The sequence below is a fragment of the Vanessa atalanta genome, chromosome 19 (genome assembly GCF_905147765.1).
Source record: "Vanessa atalanta chromosome 19, ilVanAtal1.2, whole genome shotgun sequence".
NCBI classification, from domain to species: Eukaryota; Metazoa; Arthropoda; class Insecta; order Lepidoptera; family Nymphalidae; genus Vanessa; species Vanessa atalanta.
The window spans coordinates 678407-698882 of NC_061889.1; the positions used below are offsets into that span (position 1 = coordinate 678407).

The 20476-nt window shown below is 36.9% G+C and overlaps 2 protein-coding genes across 2 annotated transcripts in view; both read right to left on the bottom strand.

Annotated features, from left to right (window-relative positions):
* Window positions 1-14705, bottom strand: part of LOC125071554 (protein unc-79 homolog) — a 29758-nt gene extending 15053 nt beyond the window's left edge. Inside the window, exons 1-21 of the mRNA XM_047681874.1 lie at window positions 13587-14705; window positions 11631-11750; window positions 11144-11305; window positions 10903-11073; window positions 10706-10798; window positions 10211-10396; window positions 9229-9388; window positions 7108-7180; window positions 6408-6490; window positions 5144-5275; window positions 4897-5022; window positions 4701-4822; window positions 4435-4624; window positions 4268-4367; window positions 4018-4173; window positions 3406-3505; window positions 2751-2872; window positions 2274-2379; window positions 2005-2103; window positions 1762-1931; window positions 690-770 (exon numbers count right to left, since the gene is read on the bottom strand). Of these exons, the coding sequence (XP_047537830.1) occupies window positions 690-770; window positions 1762-1931; window positions 2005-2103; window positions 2274-2379; window positions 2751-2872; window positions 3406-3505; window positions 4018-4173; window positions 4268-4367; window positions 4435-4624; window positions 4701-4822; window positions 4897-5022; window positions 5144-5275; window positions 6408-6490; window positions 7108-7180; window positions 9229-9388; window positions 10211-10396; window positions 10706-10798; window positions 10903-11073; window positions 11144-11305; window positions 11631-11750; window positions 13587-13647 (2613 nt within the window). The 5' untranslated portion in view covers window positions 13648-14705. The remainder of the gene's footprint in view (window positions 1-689; window positions 771-1761; window positions 1932-2004; window positions 2104-2273; window positions 2380-2750; window positions 2873-3405; window positions 3506-4017; window positions 4174-4267; window positions 4368-4434; window positions 4625-4700; window positions 4823-4896; window positions 5023-5143; window positions 5276-6407; window positions 6491-7107; window positions 7181-9228; window positions 9389-10210; window positions 10397-10705; window positions 10799-10902; window positions 11074-11143; window positions 11306-11630; window positions 11751-13586) is intronic.
* A 1331-nt stretch (window positions 14706-16036) lies between these two features.
* On the bottom strand, window positions 16037-20151 carry LOC125071378 (transient receptor potential channel pyrexia). Its single transcript, XM_047681596.1, has one exon. The coding sequence runs from the start codon at window positions 19198-19200 to the stop codon at window positions 16285-16287; it is 2916 nt and encodes a 971-aa protein (XP_047537552.1). The 5' UTR covers window positions 19201-20151; the 3' UTR covers window positions 16037-16284.
* Window positions 20152-20476: the final 325 nt, after the last annotated feature.

Here is a 20476-nt window from a genome sequence, read left to right on the forward strand (position 1 = left end):
GCTGCGTGCAAATTCGAACAAATTAAATTTCTATTTGTCCGACTTGTTTGAGCAAATACATTGTACGTGTATATTTGTTACACATAAATACCGAGGTATGATATGAACTCAAATGTCACCGATATATTATGTTATTGGATTTTTATATTTGCTTTTAATAGGATTGTTCTAGATAAATGCAGCATTTATTATTTCATTTTTTTAAATCTACTCTATATTAAAAAAAAAATCATTAATCGAAATAAAGAACATTCCTTTAAATTTTGGAACAAGACCTCCCTCTGAAGATTATTCATATCAACAATGTTCAAAGTGAAGTCACGATTAGTGTTATTCTTAATGTTTTTCAAGGAAATCATTCTAAAGAAATTATTGCATATGAAAAAGCTACTTTTAACATCAAACTAACCCTCAAGCGCATCAAAAGCATAAACATCGACAATCTATCGTTAGCTAGCAGCAGTTTAGCTACTGTAAATATATTCCATATATTAGCAACAAATCGATGTGTATATTTTTAGCGGTTGACAGAATTAAAAAAAAAAATGATAAAAAAATTGTAGACGATGCCAAAAACGATTCTTATGAACGTTATAATAAAAATCACGAAGACATTAGAATAACACCAATGTTAACACAAGTGGCAACCACGCGGAAGAAGCAAAATAATAAAAGAGGTCAAAACGTACTTGCGTATCGCCTGACGATTTAGTCAGTGTGGCGTCCGAGCCGACGTCGCTTATTAGTGACAGTTGCATGAAATGAACAAACTATACATCTATTATATACATACGCTCGAGCCTCGCAACGGGCTCCGCGAACGACGCTACACACAACGCTCCCCACTGACTCACTAGACATTGTTTCCGAACCTACGTTCGGAGCACTACGGTCGTTCCCGGAGACAGATTGTGGTAATTCATCGTCTGTCTGTTTACAAACAAAATATACCATCTAATCCCAACTTTTGTCGATTTCAAAATTATTTTGTTTATAATCAAACTTTATTTTGCAATAGCAACACAGGTCGACGTTTAAGAAAACTATACATGCTTAAATGGTATTTAATATGGCATAAAGCATGCATTAAGCGCCGTATTTACATACTCTTTGCTAAAGAAAATTAAAAAAAAAACATATCATAATACTATAAATTGAAGAATTATAGGAAGAAGAATGGTGGTTCAGTAAATTTAATTTTTAAATTCTGAACAGCTTTTAAACATTGATTTATTAGAGAAACGTGTTTTATTCATTGTTTAATTTAGTACTGTGTTGCTATTAACAAAATAATATCTAACACACATAATATACATCATAAATAAATTAGCAGCGGTCTTAAAATCGCTCCCACATATTGATCGTAAAACTTGTTGGATTAACGATAAACGATTTATGGTATATTCCAAACAATAGACACTTAAGCATCGTGATCCACATTTAAATTTGGAAAATGTAGGAGCGACCCCACTCGAACATGCAGCCATCAAGCTACAAATATATTTTCACAATTAAATTTAGAAGAAAAAGAATTCAATAAGGTATATAACTTCAACAAAATCATCAACTCAGTATCATGTGACACACAGAGGGATGGGTAAAGCGATGCCAATGTCTATATCGAATCATAACGATGAGACGCAACTATTTCTACGTCGAGTTAACTTTTAAACGACACCAAGGATCCGCTACCGAGGAGCATCGGACCCGAGTCATTATCGTTCCCAGTTCGAACATGATTGTCGGTCGGGCGATACTGACATGCGGCATGTGCACCAGCACGCCGCCCACGGAGGCGCGCTCGGCCAGCGGGTGCGGCAGCGCGTGCGGCGCGTCGGCGGCCGGCGTGTCGCCCGAGCGGCTGCGCTCGTCCTCCGACGCGCGCTGAGGCTCCGACCACTCCTCCACGGACGCCTGCGACGGTAGCGGTGCCCGCGTTAGTGTCGCGGTGGTGCACGCAGTGACCAGTGACTAGCGGCGGTACCTCCCGGTGCGCGAGGTGGTGCGCGCGCGGCACGAGCGAGCGCACGAGGCGCACGGCCAGCTGGTGGCACAGCGCCGCCGCCTCGCAGTACGCGCACGCGCCGCCCGACCGGCACTCCGCTGCGCCGACGCCGCGCATGTTCGTCACAATATTCGTACATCGGGACTGGATTTAAGCACTTAACCAAGGACTGCTACGGGGACTCATCTTAGGTCGATTTATATTCCTCTGGTGTACTTGTAGCGAAATCATTAAAAAGGGGAGTCAGGGAACTGAAACAAGTACCTACCGTGTTCGATGGTATTCATTTGATTAGACTTCAACATCAGACGCAGTAGCTTCGTCGCTTCGCTGCTGACAGTCTGTATATTGATACGATGATGCTGCAGCTCCATCTGAGAAATAAACGATAAAACGTAAGTTTATTAGTATTAATAATTCTATATTATATAAATTAAAAGAAAATAAAACCTTAAAATCGTATTTCAAGCCCTTCAAACATTTACTAAAAAAAACAATTATTTATCTTATTTTATTTATTTTACAGTATTCTAGCGCGGAACGACTGCGGGCTCTAACTCGCTTGCGACGTAATTCGACCTAAACGATCTCGATGGCCTATCCAACACCTCGTCGCATCCCTCGTTCGTTTTTTTTTTATTATTAACAAGTAGTTTATTTTCTATTATACATTAACTATATTATCAAATAAAAAAAATCTATTTCGTTACATTACTAGATTTAATACGTTAAATTGAATATGTACCTGTTTTAATATAATATCTAGCATAAGTATGCAGCAAGTTAGATTCTGCGGTTTGGTCTCGTCGTCTTTCGCCTTTTCTTCGGGCGGTGATTCGTTGCTTTCAGTTTTCGTTTTGTTGTCTTCTAAAAGAATTATTTTCTAATTAGATTAAGGACTAGTCACAGATAACTAGCAAAGTGCAAACAATTATCAAAGAGAACGATTAGAAATCTATTAGTAGTCTAGTTTTATTTGTCTTAATAATGTCATTGTCAGTTAAGAAAAATTATGATTAATATATTCATACTTTTTAATATTAAAATAGGGGGGGACTGGCTGATATTCACACTTTTTAATATAAACATAGGCGGGACTGACTGGCCATCTGATGGTAACTAAGATCTCTTGTGTCTTTAGTGAGACTGGTCCACTCAAAATAGAATCCGGAGCTCAACAATACTATAGCAGCTTGGGGGTTACATAGGTATATGATAAGTGTGTGGTACCCAACTAAAGGGGCTTGCAAGAAGCTCTAACAAACCACCAAAAAATGGAACTAAATGGTTTTTTTGAGGCTATCGTCACAAATTGAAGGTGCCAAAGTAGTAGAATTGCTAAGTTTGTCTTAAGTTACAAATAATTTCTTTAAAACTATATTTTCTTGTGTATATCATACCGGGCGGTTTACAAATCTTCTCAGGCAAGTTGATTACGCAATGGCTGAAGAGATCGAATAATGTAGACAGCGGGACCTTCACCTCCAGAAATGATATCGTCTGAAATTTTATAACTCTGTTTAAATGTGTATTTTGCAGTCCGGTAGCGATAGATGGCGCTGATTGATTACGTCCCATCGCGCCAGATATTTGCTAATGGGTAAATAAAATAAATTAAAATAATGTGCGCCACCATTTTCCCCGTTTTATTCATCTTCAACAAAGAATTATCTATATACTAATTATTCGACGTAATCAACTACATCAATGTGAATTCTGAATGAAATCTGTTTGACTTACTAATTCTCAAAGTAATTTCGAAGATTCACATATTTCACATATTGCTAATAGTTCCGGTATATTTGATCTTTATTTTTAATATAATACTGTTCCATTTAACCAAAGTTCCAATAACAACAACATTCGAAGCGCCATTTTTTCACCAATTCGTTATGAATACCATAGATTATTTTAGATCTCGATTAATAACGTTATGTCGATTCAAAGTCAAAGTTGTTCATTAATTTTTACTTCTCTTGCCATTAGAGGCTGTAGGATAATTTATACTGCACCTGAAACCATTCCAGTACTGGCAACACCGTGTCCGGCCGGGGTTTGTCCGTCACTCTGAGAGTAGCGAAGTTGTACAGGTTACGTTCGTCCATCCCCACCATACTACAGTCCGGTTCCAGGATCTTAGTCAGTGCTATTTTGAGGTCTAGCAATTCCTGCGTGAGAATAATCTGATTTGTTACAATTTTTTTTTTAATATTATAGTACTATAATTTTCGGAAAATCCAAAACTACAGACACTACACACACCTTTTCAGGTACGTCAGAGCATATCGCTTCCATCCAAGCGGGCATGATGAAGTCCCATATGGACTGAGTGATAATCCCGTACGGGATCAAGCAGTACAGCCTGCAACGCGAACGATTATAATAAGAATGTAACGTCCCGGGAAGGCACCGAGCCAGGTGAGGCTCACCGGTTGAGGCCGTCGCGCAGGTGGTGCGCCTTGGACGCCAGCGTGTCCCAGTGGCCGGCCTGGCGCGTGTGCTGCGGCGGGTGCGGCAGCAGGCACGCCACCAGCACGCGGCGCTGCCGCTCCGCGATGTCGCGCAGCCACGGGCACGCGTGCTCCGCCTTCAGCTTCTCCACCGTGCTCGCCGTCTCGCCTGCCGGAGCGCACCTCGCGTCAGTCGCACGCGCACGCACACGCTCACACGCACACACGCACGCAAGCACACGTACCGGTGTAGGAGTACGACGTCACGTGGAACCAGTGGAAGAGCACCGAGAGCAGACGTCCGAGCACCTCGTCGGGGGTGTCGGGGTTCGGGGTGCACAGCCCGACCATCAACCACACTCCGTATCTAGAAATGGGAAAAACCGTTAAAATAATCTCCTTGGTAGTGTTGTCTGTCGAATCCGATGTGGGATCGCTCACCGTCCGAGCAGCTGCCTGTCTTCGATGGATATCGGGTCCGGGAGACTGACATGGAGAGGTGCCTTCAGTTGGTCGGTAGTTATGTCGGGATCCTCCATGTTGATCGGTTTAGCTTCTTTCAGAAGGCTGGGAGACATAAAAAACAAATGATAATAAGGTGTTTTCCTGACAACTGATGCTAGTGTCATTAATTAAAAGGGATGCGGCACACACTCTCAACTCGGCAACTCCAGCACAGAACACCCACCTAATAATCGCCTCTACAAGATTGGTCTGCATGTCACTATCCATCTGCCAAGCCGGTGGTAGTCTCGTATGCACCACGTGGTCGCCACCACGGCGACTGTTGTGTCGATTTCCGTGGCATTGCTGGCAGTATCTGCAAGATTATGTTATATATGTAAGCGTTGTGTTGACATTCGAGTGATGGCAGTTGAGTCGAAGGAAAAAACGCATCATATTTTTTTAATGACATAAGAAGTGTCAGTTAATTTAAATATTTATTTAAGACTTAGTTATAAACGTATTTTTATTAATTAATTAGTGTTCATTTAGAGTGGAAAGGACAATTCCAGTTCTCTTTTAAATAAGGAAATAAAGCATGAACATTGCAATAGTCGATTCTCTGTTTTAGGTTTGTATTAGTCAGTCATTAGTATTAGTATTGTAAAACTTATTTGTTATTAACAAAATTAAACTCTGTTTTAGATGAATCAAATTGTATAATGCTTTGGAAAACCCACGACCTTATATATATCTTGAATGTTACATTGATTTATTGAATCTTAAATTTCAAGTTGAATTCGAAAAAATCTGGTAGTCGAGAATGTTATAGACTTAAGACATAAACACTATTCATCCCGAAAAACATATATGTACGTAAAAAAATAACAAATAATTTTAAAAAAAGTTAAGACTGGGATGAAGCCCAAACAAAACCAACATTAAAAAAAGAACAATCTTAAGCCATTACTCAATTCAATTATTTATCAACGAAATATCTTCTTTTACTAATAAGTATCATTAAGTTTTGTACTTTTTAACTCACAGTTATAAACTCAATTGACCTAATTCAGTCTGTGGCTCACCTTGACCTTGAAACTTATTTTAGTGAAGTGTAAGTTGGATCGATGATTCGTATTGGTATTAGGAGTTATCTGAAGGGCGAAATATAATCTACAAAATAAAAGGCATATAAGAAAACAAAAAAGAAACGAAATAAGGCCCATGTATGAAGGTAAATATATCCAGGGTTATTGGTAATTCGACGTATTCCCGTTAGGAGGTGATAGGGATGACTATTTGCGACATTTTTAACCCCCACACGGATAATACAAAAGTGAATCGTTTTTAAGTTATCACGTTTTTTAGATTTTTTCAAAATAACTCAAAAATGATTCACTTTTGCATCATGCTAATGGGGGTTAAAATTATCGCCAATAGTCACCCCCATCAGCTCCTAATGGGAATACGTCGAATTACCAATAAACCTGATTATCTCTTTATTTTACCTGATAGGATGGTTGCCATTGTAACTCGCACACTCGTTTGAGAAACAAATCGAGTAGGCCGCCTTATCTGTTGAGCGGCAGTTCTGGAAAAAATGTTACTCCTAATATAAAAGAACACGAAATTCTCGCTTGTCATCTCAATGTTTATTTAAAGAGGGGGTGGATGCGAATCGGAGCTACTAATATAATAATATCATATTCTAAAAACCTTCTCCAGAACGCGCTGTATATTATGTTATAAGTTTTATGTATTTAGGTTTTTCGTCTTATCTATTATGTAAAGTCAAGTCCAGCCGCTGAAATAATGCCTGTCGCACAGATTCATGATCGAATGGACGATGTAACCCATTCATTCAACTGGTCGGACTTCAGGTAGTACTAACTACCTTTCGAAGGTTGATAAATTAACAATAATGTTTGGTTTTGACATTAATATAGAAGGGCGATATGATAATCATAAGAAGGCTAAGTCTCGATCCTCCTGAAATAAATTTCACACTAGGGGTGTTAAATTGGATTTCTTGTTAGTTTCTTTCCGGGTGAATCTATATATTTCGTCATCTTGTTCTTTACAACGAAACAAAAATAATTAATTTTTGTCAGTACTATAGAATCATTGTAGCTGGCAAATCATAAATGGTTAAATTTAATAGACGAAAAAATGATTCAGTAAATTTGATGATATAACGACCCCACGTACCTTGTTCTCACAAACCATGGAAACTTGCTGCTGAGGATGTAGGATGTCATGGAAGCGTTGGTTAGGGTGTTCCCTGTAAATGTATAACAATTTATTTGTCGAACCAGAAACTTATTACGTTGTCTCGGGTGGCTCGCTGACATCTGTAGATGTGAAAAATTATTTGGGTTTGAATAATAAATAGAAGTTACTCCCTACGTGTCAGTTATGACGTTATTTTTTATTTAGTAGATATTATTTATATTTTACCTAATAATTACATTTTTATTTGTGCATGTAACTGACTGTCGGAAAATAGAACAGTAGTATTTATTTATTTATTTTATTTAAAAACTTTATTGACCAACAACAAAAGTTGGAACAAAAGGCGGACTTAATGCCTGAAGGCATTCTCTACCAGTCAACCTTTAGGCCAAACAGAAAGTCATGAAGGCGGTAACAATAAATTTTACAATAAATACTATAATAATAATAATAATAATGAAACAGAAACATAGATAAAATATTATATATATGCATGAGAATACACATTTATAATTAACAGAGACATAATAGAAATTTTAAAAACACAGCGTAGTGAGAGAAAGAAGGAGAAACTTAAGAGAGGTTTTTAATAAGATGATCCTGTAAACGACGCTTGAACAATGCCTTAGTAGAAGCCTTTCTAATTTCTACCGGAAGTTTATTCCATAATCTGACAGCTTGGACGGAGAAAGCGTTAGTTAGGAAACCAGAGAAGTGACTGGGAAAAGAGAGAAGGAGAGAATCAATAGAGCGTAGCTGTCGATCGTGATTGTCAGAAAGAAATTTGAATTTATCCTTTAAGTAATCAGGGGAAAGCGGGTCAAAAAGAATAGAAAAAAGAGAACACAGTAGCCGTAAATCTCTGCGTTGGCGGATAGGGAGCCATTTGAGTTCGGCTCGACAGTGGGAAATGTGGTCGAATTTTCGAAGGCAGAAGATGAAACGCAGGGAATTATTTATGAGGCGATCGAGTTTGTTTAAAAAAAATTCATTGAGATCGACATAACACACATCAGCGTAATCGATGATCGGATATATAAGGGCTTGCACTAGCAAAACTTTGGTTTTAATAGGGAGAAAATTTCTTAATCTATTGAGACACCTTAAGGTGGCGGTAACCGAGCGACTAACTTCATTAATATGCACCTTCCAGCTCAAAGTTGAATCAATGTGCAGTCCGAGATCTTTAACATTTTGAGAGTAAGGTATGATATTGTTATTAAACACGATATTTGGCAAAGAAGAAATATCGCACTTGGAAATGATACGCGAACTACCAACAATGATCGCCTGACACTTAGCTGGATTTACCATGATACCATATTTATTAGACCAGTTATATATGTAAGTAAGGTTTTGATTAATTTTATTTACAGCTGAATCGATATCCTCCAACTTAGTATGAATATAGAGTTGCAGATCATCGGCGTAGAAATGGTAAACAGTCGATGTTATAAGTAAGAAAATTTATAAAAATAGAAAAAATAATAGGAGAAAGGATGCCACCCTGCGGCCTACTAGTACTAGTTTCTTGACGGTTTCTCTCGGGAAGATCCACATTCGGAACCTGTGGTAGCTTAATGTTTATTTTGATCGTGTAAAATAATGATTCAAAAGTGCTCCCAAGAACCTACTTAAATAACGTATATTTTGATTTTTGATAGTTTAGTAATTTGAACGATCTTTAGCATATTTTTTTTTTTAGCATTAGCGGCCCGTAAATGTCCTACTGCTGGGATAAAGGCCTCTTCTCCCTTTGAGGAGAAGGTTTGGAGCATATTCCACCACGCTGCTCCAATGCGGGTTGGCGGAATACACATGTGGCAGAATTTCGTTAAAATTATACACATGCAGGTTTCCTCACGATGTTTTCCTTCACCGCCGAGCACGAGATGAATTATAAACACAAATTAAGCACATGAAATTTCAGTGGTGGCATGCCTGGGTTTGAACCCGAAATCATCGGTTAAGATGCACGCGTTCTAGCCACTGGGCCATCTCGGCTCTCTTGAACGATCTTGCAAGAAGACAATTCCTGTGCAGACATAATGACATACGCGTGTGCGTGCGTGCGTGCGTGCGTGCGTGCGTGCGTACCTGTGTATCTCGTTGGCGCACTCGATGCAGAGGTAGAGCGGCGGCGGCGTGTCGGAGGCGAAGGTGACGCTGATGCAGTGGTCGTAGCACACCTTGGCCGCCTCGGCCGCGCCCGCGTTGCCGCACATGTCGCGCTGGCACAGGAACGGCACCAGGTCGTCTGCGCAGCGCACCCTCTCGCTCACTCGCTCACTCTCATTCATTTTATTTGATGGTACCAAATAAATAAAGCGTTTCAGCATTTTACTTATAATAACGCCCCTGTATTAGACTGAGATAGCATATTCCGTGTTTCTCTATCTCTTTCACACAATCACAAAATGAATGTACCGATCAATAACCATCAATCAGCTCCTGACGAATGTATCTTAGCAATAAGTGTAATTTTGTTTTACACATGCTGCGTGTTTGTAATACAGAGCATAAAATAAAATAAAATTTAAGTCTATATTTATACCAAATTACAAATTTGATCTCACTTCGTGTTGTTTTTATTTATACCTATGTTAATGAAATTCAAAGGTATGGCTGCCTAATGGTAATAGTCAGTATTGCCCATTCGCACCGTAACGCATTTTAAACGTCCCTAACATAGCTAATGCCTAGTGCCTCTTGTTACACTGACTCACTCACCGTCCAAACCGAAACATAACAACACTAAGTATTACTGCTTAGCGGTAGAATATATGAGTGGGTGATACCTATCGACTGCCTTGAATAAAGCTCTACCAAGTAAAGATTTTTTACATCATCAATTGAATTCAAGATAAAAGTTATTTCAAAACAATTAACTTCTAACTAACCGCAATTTGATCAATAGAACACGTGGTCACTAATAACTTTTGATTCAGCAAGAGTTGTTTTGCAACCATGGTAATCATTTTTCTGCACTGTTTTCTTATGGTGTCCAATAAAGTATAAACAATAATCTCGGGACTCAACGAGCTTCTCTACCAATCAATGAAGAAAAAAAATGTCTCACTGGAGAACTTGCAAAGCAATCCCTTCCTGTCGAAGAGTTTCGCGTCGAAGGGTGGCCAGTAGTAGAAGAGGAGCTTCGCGGCGGAGACCCGGGCGCCGCACGTGCCGTACGCGATCACGCACAGCAAGTCCTTCACCACCCACTGCTTCATCGACATCAGGCATTCCAGCAGCTGGCAGTGGTGAGCTGGAATATTGACACGTACTATGAGGAGCTGAGATGGTCAGTTACTACGTGTAATAGAAGCAAGAACAAGTTATATGTAGTTAAGTGTCTTTTTTTGCCAGTTAACAACGTCGTGAGGAAACCTACAACTGCAGTATGACTTTTGCTCATAAGTGGAACATTTTCTATATAACATTGCACGGTTCTTTATAAGTGTTAAATTAATTGAATAACTTATATCTTTCAGGATTTAAGGATGGACTATGGATGCATTTAATAATTTTAGCTATCTTTCATTAATAGTAAGTTCATTAGCAACGAAAATATCACCAGGGTTATTAGAATGCTGGAACACCATCATTATAATGGCACCAACAGACTGAGACGCTTCGCTTTCTTCCTCTAACCCCGAGTACCGACGAGCTGAAAAATTGAAGTCCATTATCTCAAAATCAATTCTGACTGAAAGATATAATCATGACCAAATTCTTCAATTCTTCCTCTAATATAAAATGGAATTCACTTACTGATGGTGAATGGGAGTATATAGTAACATAGTAGGTTTAATATTTCCTGGTGTAATGTCGCAGGGAAGACTGCAACACAGTATGCCACTAGATACGGCAAATTATCAATCATATCATACTCCATGAAAGGCAGCAAACAACCCAAGCATTGCAGAACAGCTTGACCGAACGCTGGAATACACAGTGACAATGTAATATCCGCCAAAAAACTGTGAATTCCATGTTCTTGGGTATTTAATACCTTGTATTCCATATTGTAAGTGTGGAGCAGAATCGACGAGCTGAGAGATTGCATTAAATAACCCCTTGTAATCTAAATTGGGATATAATCCCATCCGCTCCGCATCGCAGTCCGCATCGCGGATCATTTCTAAAGGTGATCTCGGTACATCTTTCAGAACACCTAAAATTTATCTTATTTGTATTGTTATCTTCTGTTTTATATACAGACTTTTATTTAATATCACCCGTATGTATTCAAATATTGCAACTGAATTTTAAGCCAGTATCACCTAACCAATTGAGCCGAAACATTGCACATTTTGCTTTTGGGTGACAAAATAATCTAGTACATCATTATAATAGTGTTAATACCTATGTGAACTAAATAAAAGTTTGCGTTTTTATCACAGTATAAAATAATCATGACTTTCAATTGACTTTTATAGTTAAAACCATACAATACAATTCAATGCTAATATTTCGCACTACCTCCAAAGTTTACTTACTGAGAAGTGTCTGTGAGAAGTACTTGACAGTATTAGCGATATCAGTGCCTGAGGGTAGTGGCTGTATGTTGTGCATCAACCGGAGCTGGCAGTCGTACAGGCTCCGGATCTTCGCAGTGACTGCAAGGTTCTCAGGTACTCGTTAATACTTACTTAATGACCTTGACTTCAACCATAAATGAAAAGTCACAAGTGCATTTCATGTAATGATCTACTAGTGATATCATGATTATAGTCATAGAATTAATCTTAATATAAAATATCATTGACTTAACAAAAAGTGCTTTAAGAAGATTCCAGAATTCAATATTTGAATTTCAAGTTATGATAAAGTTTTGTAGTTTGTTTTTTTTTCTATGGGAACATACATGCAAAATCTACCGTTTCATAATCTACTGTTTCCAGGAAAAATAAGCTTTATGTTGTAAATGAATAGAATACTAAAAGCTTAACATCCAAGCAAAGAAAAGGTTAATAGATAGTAGTACGAAGGAGTAAATAAAACAAAATTCTACATATGTCCCAATGCAGAGGCCACATAGGTCGGATACATTTTAAAATAGCTAAGAGAATTGGTTGGTTCTTACCTTTCATTAAAAAAAAAAAAACTATACACATTTAAAGTATTTTTTCACAAAATATTTATATTCTTGTTTATTCCATAAATACATTTTGCAAAGTTTATTTTACTAATACAATTTTATAATATTGTTTAATTTTGTATTTAATCCGTCTCTAATTAATGGGATTTTAATTTTATTTACTATTCATGGTTATTTCAGTCCTATAGTACGAGATAATATGATTATACAGTAATCTTGATCCAAATCCATAAAGGGGAACTTGATTAAAAGAAAACTAATTAAGAGTTCATTTATTTTTAGCCATCTGAAGGAAAGGTGAGCTGAGAAATCAAATAATTTTATTACAAATAGAATTTTAATACTGCTTTTTTAATTGAAATTTTAGTGTATATCAGAGCTTTACAGAAAAACTATTTACAAAACCATCTATTTGTTGCTTTTGTAATGCCTATATAATGAATAACAATATAACTGTTCTAAATGTAAAGACAATATTAAAATATACTATTAAGGAACATAATTAACATTAAAAACTCGGTGATTTAATTATTTTCTATGTTATATTCCTGTATAACAAATGAGAACATTATTTAATATCTACTATATGGCTACAGTACATTTGATATGTTTATTTATAAATGTTTGATTTGAATAAACAAAAATGATTTCATTGTTAAAGTTTTTATTTATCATATCTTTGCTATACATCAATTGGTAAATAATTATACCATAAATGGAAGATAACAATAACGTTATTTAGAGAAATTAGGACATATTGGCTAATTATTGAACATTCTAAAATTTATTCTAATTAATAAACCACTCATTCACAACAAATTGTTGTAACAAAAACACCAACATTAATTTATTTTCAGTCAACGATACAACATCAACTCAGGGTCACATCAAAGTCAACATCAAAACACTGAAGAGCACGGGATCAACACTGACATACCTTTGGATCTTGTCGTGCAGCAGTTAGACAGCGACACAAAAACCATAAAGGGACACCCATAACAAGAAAAAGCTAGAATTGCCATCTCCATAAGCTCCATATAACATAATTGAGGTATTTGACATTAAATAATGATATATTTATTTTTTATTTAGATTAATTTAGTAATAAGTATCTTCTAATAGACAGCAACTCGAAAAAAAGCGATAGAAAATTCAGCATCTAATCTATAGAAATATTTGCGAAAATATAGATTGCTGTAAATTATGATTCAAAGAACTAGATGGCAAGACTATAATCACGAACAGGGTGAGAAGATGTCTATAATTCGTCGGGATTAGGCAAAGCAGTGTGATACAGGGCCAGAGGAACTCTGTGCAACACTTATTATTCAACCGCCCGTGTATACGAGCTCACCTTTCAGATTCAGCGGCTCCAAAACAAGCTGCATATTATCGAACGCCTGCGTGGACTGCATTAGGGACACACATAAAGCTTTCTCTATAAATAAGGCCGGAGAATCGAGTCACCTCTGAAAAAGAAATGCGTTAATGGACATGCATGCGGCGTAATCGAATATATGAGCGGTAAAGCGACGTTTCATCACTATTTAACTTACAGGCCGCTGCCCGTGTCCCCATGTTTATGAGCTGAATCTTAAAACTGCCCTGCATTTGAATGACACTCGCGAAATGGACGGAAACACGTAATCAATACACCAATTTAGGTACAGATCGGGTTAGGACGCTGTGTCCGTCCGAACGAAAGAGATGAGACCTAAATCTAGATTTTCTCTTCTCTTCAGGCTATTGATCGACCTATTTATTTTGATTCAATCTTAGCGCGCAACTCCTAAAATATTCTATGTTGCCATAATGAAAAAATAAATTGTCAAATCAAATATGCGTTACGATTTTGCATTGAAATCACAATTTCAGTATTTGTTTTTAAATATCACACAAATAATAAACATACTATCAATATATTTGCACTTAAAAAAATTACAATTCTTAATCTGTATATTTTATAAACTGTATCTTTTTACAATATTGTGTTAATATTCATTCAGTTTTGTCATTTTAAATATTAATTTATAAAATTCACTTAATTTAATGCTAAGTCCAACTTTTTATTTTTCTGAACTTCGCAACCACAACCGTAAGACGGCTGATATCATGTATATATTAAAAAACAAGGGTGTATTAATCTTAGGGCTTAATCAATTTTCCAATTGTATCATTTAATCTGAATGTATTTTTATTTTACAATTTTTAAAATTACCTTCAAGTAAAACTTCTATTTTACCAGGTGCAAACTGCATTGTATTTATATTACTAAAGCGTAATCCTCTGGTGGCTAATTGTGGAACTAACTTATGACAGATACATCATAGCATAAGATCACAGATAATACATATAAACTGAAACATAGGATCATTCATCATACGCCATACTGCCATACACTTCTAACATCTCAATTAAAAACAGAGCTAGTATTTTTCTTTTAATATTGTTTTATGAACAATTGACAATAATTTTAGAGATGAAATCCACGGTGATACTTCAACAATCTAACTGTTAAGAAAAATCTAATTCCGAATTTAACAGGAGATTTTCCGGTTTTTCATTTTGCCGCTTTTATAATAATGATTACAACTAGCAACAATCATTGTGTTTACTTTTTTCATTGATGATTTTAATAATTATAATATAATAATATAGATAACGACCGAATTTCTAATTATTGGAACGAAGTTCTTTTACACGGCTTACAGTAGAGTGGACTGGCATAAATCGTTAAGAAACAGTGTTATGCTGCCTCCACGCGAACTCTTTTATATAAGGTTTACTTAAAAAAAAATTACTGTCTTAATTCAAACAGAATTTTTAAAACCAGTTTTTCTTATCAAATGATGAAAGTATTCTCAAAACTTTTATTTCAATCTGTGCCGTCTCAGCATAAATAAAAATAGTTAATTGATTTAATTTTGTCTTTATATATAACCAGCACCAGCTACTTTGTTCGAACTAGGTATCCCCATAACCTCTCGTTTTTTTTTTTAATAACTCTTTGACTACCTCGGGTCGCGCTTCGAAAATGCGTTCTGAATGCCCAGACATTTTTTATTACAGACAACCACTAAATATAAAAAATATATTCGCTAATACTATTTTTCATTCATAAGTATGCCCCTAATATATAATTTATCAAATAAAATATTTTCAAAATAAATAATCTATTACAGTTCACCGCACTATAGCCGTTAAAAGCGACGACGGCCCTTGCTCAAATGAAATAATGTTTCAAATTAATACCTTGAACACAAGCAAAAAAATAATTAACAGAGAAACTTCTTTTGTTTTTTCTTTTAAGGTTTATATCGAAGCATTAAAAAGTTTAATTAGGATTTATTAATTTTTTATCGTACATGCTAGCAAAGTCAGTATGACGTAGAAGAACAGGTGAGATCCGAAAAGTGTCATAGTTGATGGAATATCATGTACATGCCTAATCCCTTTGATATTTATAATTGATTTTATATTTTTCATTTGCAAATTAATAAGGATAATAACTTAGAGATAACAAAGGGTTAATCCATAATCATATTTCATTAATCTATTTATAACTTAGCATAAAGGTAAAATTTATGAAATAGTAAATAACAATTTAATACTAATATTCTTACCAATGGCAACAAAAAAAATATAACTACATAATAACATTGTCATCACGTTAGAATTAATGTATTGAGACTACTTATTATGATAACTACTTATTCTGTTGTAAGAAATTGTAGTTCATTTTTTGTGATTTTATTTCGAATGTACATTCATGCGATGAAATGAAATAAATAAAAATCGATAGGCTTATGAAAAATAAATTTATTATCATGATAAATTATATCACAAAACCCTTACGCACTATCTCATTTTCGATCACAGCTCATCGTTTTAAACATAATTTACTCGACAACATTCAAATGCGAATACAAAAAATCGTTTACAATTTAAGTTCTTAACCGTCCACAAATCTAAACGTAAATATACAATAACCGTTCCTCATAGTTTATTGACTTGTACCGCTGGCATTGAAATATAAACGGCCTATTATATCATCAACGGTTGTCGATTGCGCCTGACAGGGCTTGTTGTATAACAAGCTGCTGTGCACTGATAAGCTTTTTTAACTCTTTCACCTCCTGTGTCAACTGTCGAACATTTTCTGAAGTTTCATCCAACCTCGCCTGAAGGCTTCCTAAGCCTGACGAATAACCATACTCCCGGTAGCCAGAATCATTGTTATTCTCGTATTTTTTGAAGCACGAATACGCCCCTGTAGTCGAACCATTTGATGATATTGTGTGACCATATTGTTTTCTCATTTTTGCAATGTCGTATGCTGCCATCATTATATCTCTTGGGAGTCGTTTCTCACTGGGATTCAACGGTTTCACACTCAAAACTACTCTATAAGCTTGCGGTGATACAAGGGCCGACGAATGTAATATCTTCAGGAGACATTTTGGCAAGTAACCATTAAACAGCGCCAGTTCCATATAGGATATTAGTTTGGTTTGTCTCACGAGTTTTGAAAGGCCAGCAGTTTTTCTCAATCCCTGTATATCGTGAACCGCTATACCCACGAGCAAATTCATAAGCACAACGGTGACGAACATGAGGAAAAGAACGTATGTTATTTGTGCAGAAAATTCCAACAAGACCGGCGGATCGTTGCCGTCTGGCTCGTTTAATAACAAATCCAAATTTAGTTCGCCGATCATCATTGTCAAGACTGTTATAAAACCCATAAAAGGATTTGCGAACGATGACGAATCAGGAAATATCACGCAAAAGCTTATTGTGAATCCGATAAGAATACATGAGTATGCCATCAATAGTTTCGCGAATTCTTTTTGTACTTTCTGATACATTGCAACGTAAGTTCCAAAAACTGGTAACTGACCGATCATCATCATTAAATTCGTCCATCCCGCGAGAACTGCGAAAGCCCCCACGTGATTTTGCCACGTGTATGTTATATTTGTATAAATATATGATATTAAGAACACACTTACGATAACAAACCACTCAATAATATTTTCTGATTGCATTAAATACTGTTTAACTGTCGAATAGCCAGCGATGCCGTAAACCTTCCTGAATATTTCGAAAATTGTTATGCCTGCTAGCACCCACCATTGCATTTCTATTACGAACGGATTTTTTCTAAGTAAATCTCCAAGTATGGATTGTTTTTGACACAGTTCTTGTTCTTGTATTGTTTCTTCCATGTCTTTGCTTCCATTATAGCAATTATGCGCGAGCGCAGTTAATACATACAAAGTTAAACAAAGAACGAATATGAAGCTTAAAAATAGCCGGGCGACATAATATTTACGAATTTTCTCCCATTTTATATACAGGAAGGCCGAGCAAAGAGGGTGTAGAAGTACTTCCTTCTGGCCTTCATCCACAAATGTATTAAGATAACTTATTTCTCGAGGGTAACAATGCTGAAGTATGCTACGGAAGTCGAGTTCAAGTTCAACCTCTCGGTTACTGGTTTGTGAGTGGTGTAAAGTGATAGCACAGTCCAACTTCCTTGTTATCATCGCAAGTGACGCAGGTGTCTTTCTGGCGATTACATTAAGTGCTGAGTTACCTTTTTTAGATCGCGTTGTTACATCAGCACCGTGATAAATTAATGTCTCCACGCAAGCAGAGAGACCATCAAGTGCAGCTAAGTGCAGGGGTGTGAAACCATACTCGTCCTTTTGATTGACATTTGCTCCCCAACTTATTAAGGTTTCAATTATGTCACAGGCACTATCAGACTTCCCTATGGCGGCGTGAAGTGGAGTTCTTTTATCAAAATCCATTGAATTAGGCTCGGCGTTTCCTTTCCTAAGCAATGATTCCACGCATTCAAGACATGAAGAGCGTGCGGCAAGATGTAAAGCGGTAAACCCTCGATGATTCTTTAAGCTGGCGTCTGCACCTTTGTTTAGTAGTAAATCAACACATTCAACGAAGCCACCGTCAGCTGCTAAATGGAGAGCCGTTGATTCCCGATCACCCACTCTCGTTCTTACGTTAGGATCGGCTCCAGGCGTCTCTATCAATATTGCAAGGCACTGAATCATCCCGAGATCAGCGGCGAGATGAATTGCATTAGTACCGCCTGGTTCTATTTGATTTACGTCTACTCCATGTGATATAAATAGTTTCAGACAGTCAACAGAATTAGCTCGTACAGCACAATGCAGTAAGCCTCCTTCACAGTTGATATATTTTACAGCCGCGTGGACTGAGGCACCACGATTAATCAGTAAATTAGCCACTTGTACAGAATTCCCGAACGCAGCACAATGAAGCGGTACAAAGCATCTCGGCATGTAATTAGGATCCGCTCCACAAGACAATAAATAATTGGCGCACTCCGTCGAACCACTAAATGCGGCCGCGTGTAATGGAGACAGACCGAGCGCGTCGAAATATAACGGGTCAGCTCCAGCTTCGACCAGCGGTTGTAAAAAATGCTCATACTTGAGATAGGCGACCCAAAATAAACATACATTTCTCTCGGCTTCAGATGCTGTTGTAAATGTGTTAACAGCGGTGTCTATTGTTATGACGCCGGATTCCAATTCGTCGAGCAGTCTTAGTCGTCCGCCGACTGCTCGCATTTGTTCGTAAGCACTCTGACGTAGTGAATCAGCGCATATGTGCGCAGTTAGGTCCAATGGGGGTTCCTCGAAGCTATCGTACATATTAGGGGCGCTTTCGGCCGGTGGTGAAGATCCAGCGAGAACATATTCAAGGTGACCCATGGATGGAAAGGCCCTTTCGAGGGATTCCTCATCGAGTGGCGCAGTCTGCGCACGTGCAGGGGAGCTGAGAACACGTGCGACACGCGGCCTTCGGTCCATGTTCTGGGGTTGGTTTCCGGTGGTGTCATCAGGCTCGTCTAACCGCGGGGCGCGGCGTGAGCGGAACCAGCGCGAAGAGAGGAGGCTACGCGTTGTGGGCATGCGGGCGGTCTGCGCGGGACTGACTGCCTGCCTGCTATTGTCCGTCAATTGCTGTGATGTGGATGATTCGCGCGCACCTTTGGTATAAAGGACCGTATTCACTGTTCGTTAGTGACATTATTTTCTAAAATCATTACTTAAAAAGAGTATTACATTTATATACTTACATATTTGTAACAAAGGGTTTATTTAATATTCGAATATAAAATTTATGGTACATTAAAAAATAACACACAACAATACAGATATAAATTTTACTAACATATGTACAAAGGGCGACGTTTGGGTAGGGGATGTGAAGTTAAAGTATATATGTATAATACTAATAATATATGTATAAAAACGTAGGAGGCGAAAAAGTAACCACAATAACGTATTATTTAAAATGTTTAAATAAGCGTTTACTTGATTTTTCAAGATGTGAATTGGTTGAACTCGTCCAATGTTAATGAGTAAAGAGTTTCACAAACGTGCGTGCACAGAAAAAAAAATTGTATAAAAGTAAGAAAAGTTTTAATTAAACCATAAAATTGTATTTCTGATTGTTAAATAACTGTCCTTGCTTGGACGTCACATACATTTTGAGAGCGCTATTATAGTCCTTGTAGGTAAAAATGCAAATTTGTGAAATTTTCATGAAATTTGCAACTATTATAATTTGGTGTATCGATTAAATAGCGGCTTCGCTAGAAAAGCATTTACCTTTTGACGAAAATCATCCTAAATCTGCATTCATCCCATTTAAAATTTACATTACTAAGAATAATCTAGTCTTAAGACTGTTAGACTGCAACGCAAAAGTTCGATCCCTTGGTACGCAAATTTTTCAACTTATATTTTACGCAAATTCGATTGTTGTGTCTTATTGATTAAAATATAATCAAAATATTATTTATACAAGTAGATTAATTAAAGATCTATTGAATCCTCATGTTACAGTATTGAATAAAATGTAAAGCGACAGAAGAACCGGCAGGAAACTCAGTAGTTACTCTTTTCCACAGCATGTCAATAAAGTACAATTGTCGATATATATATCTTGATTAAAAATCAACAAATACTAAGTCCACGTTTTTTTTTATCTATAATATAATCTTGTATTGAGTAATATCCCTTATATATCAATGTCTTTTACACGAGCTTTAATTTTTTTTTTAATGATCACTGATAATTAAAAGGTAGATGTATCTTGAAGACTTTATTTTGACGCGTAAAGGCCTTTTTTTATAATAGAATTCATGTATAATGTATATATAGTATTCGGACAGCACAAACT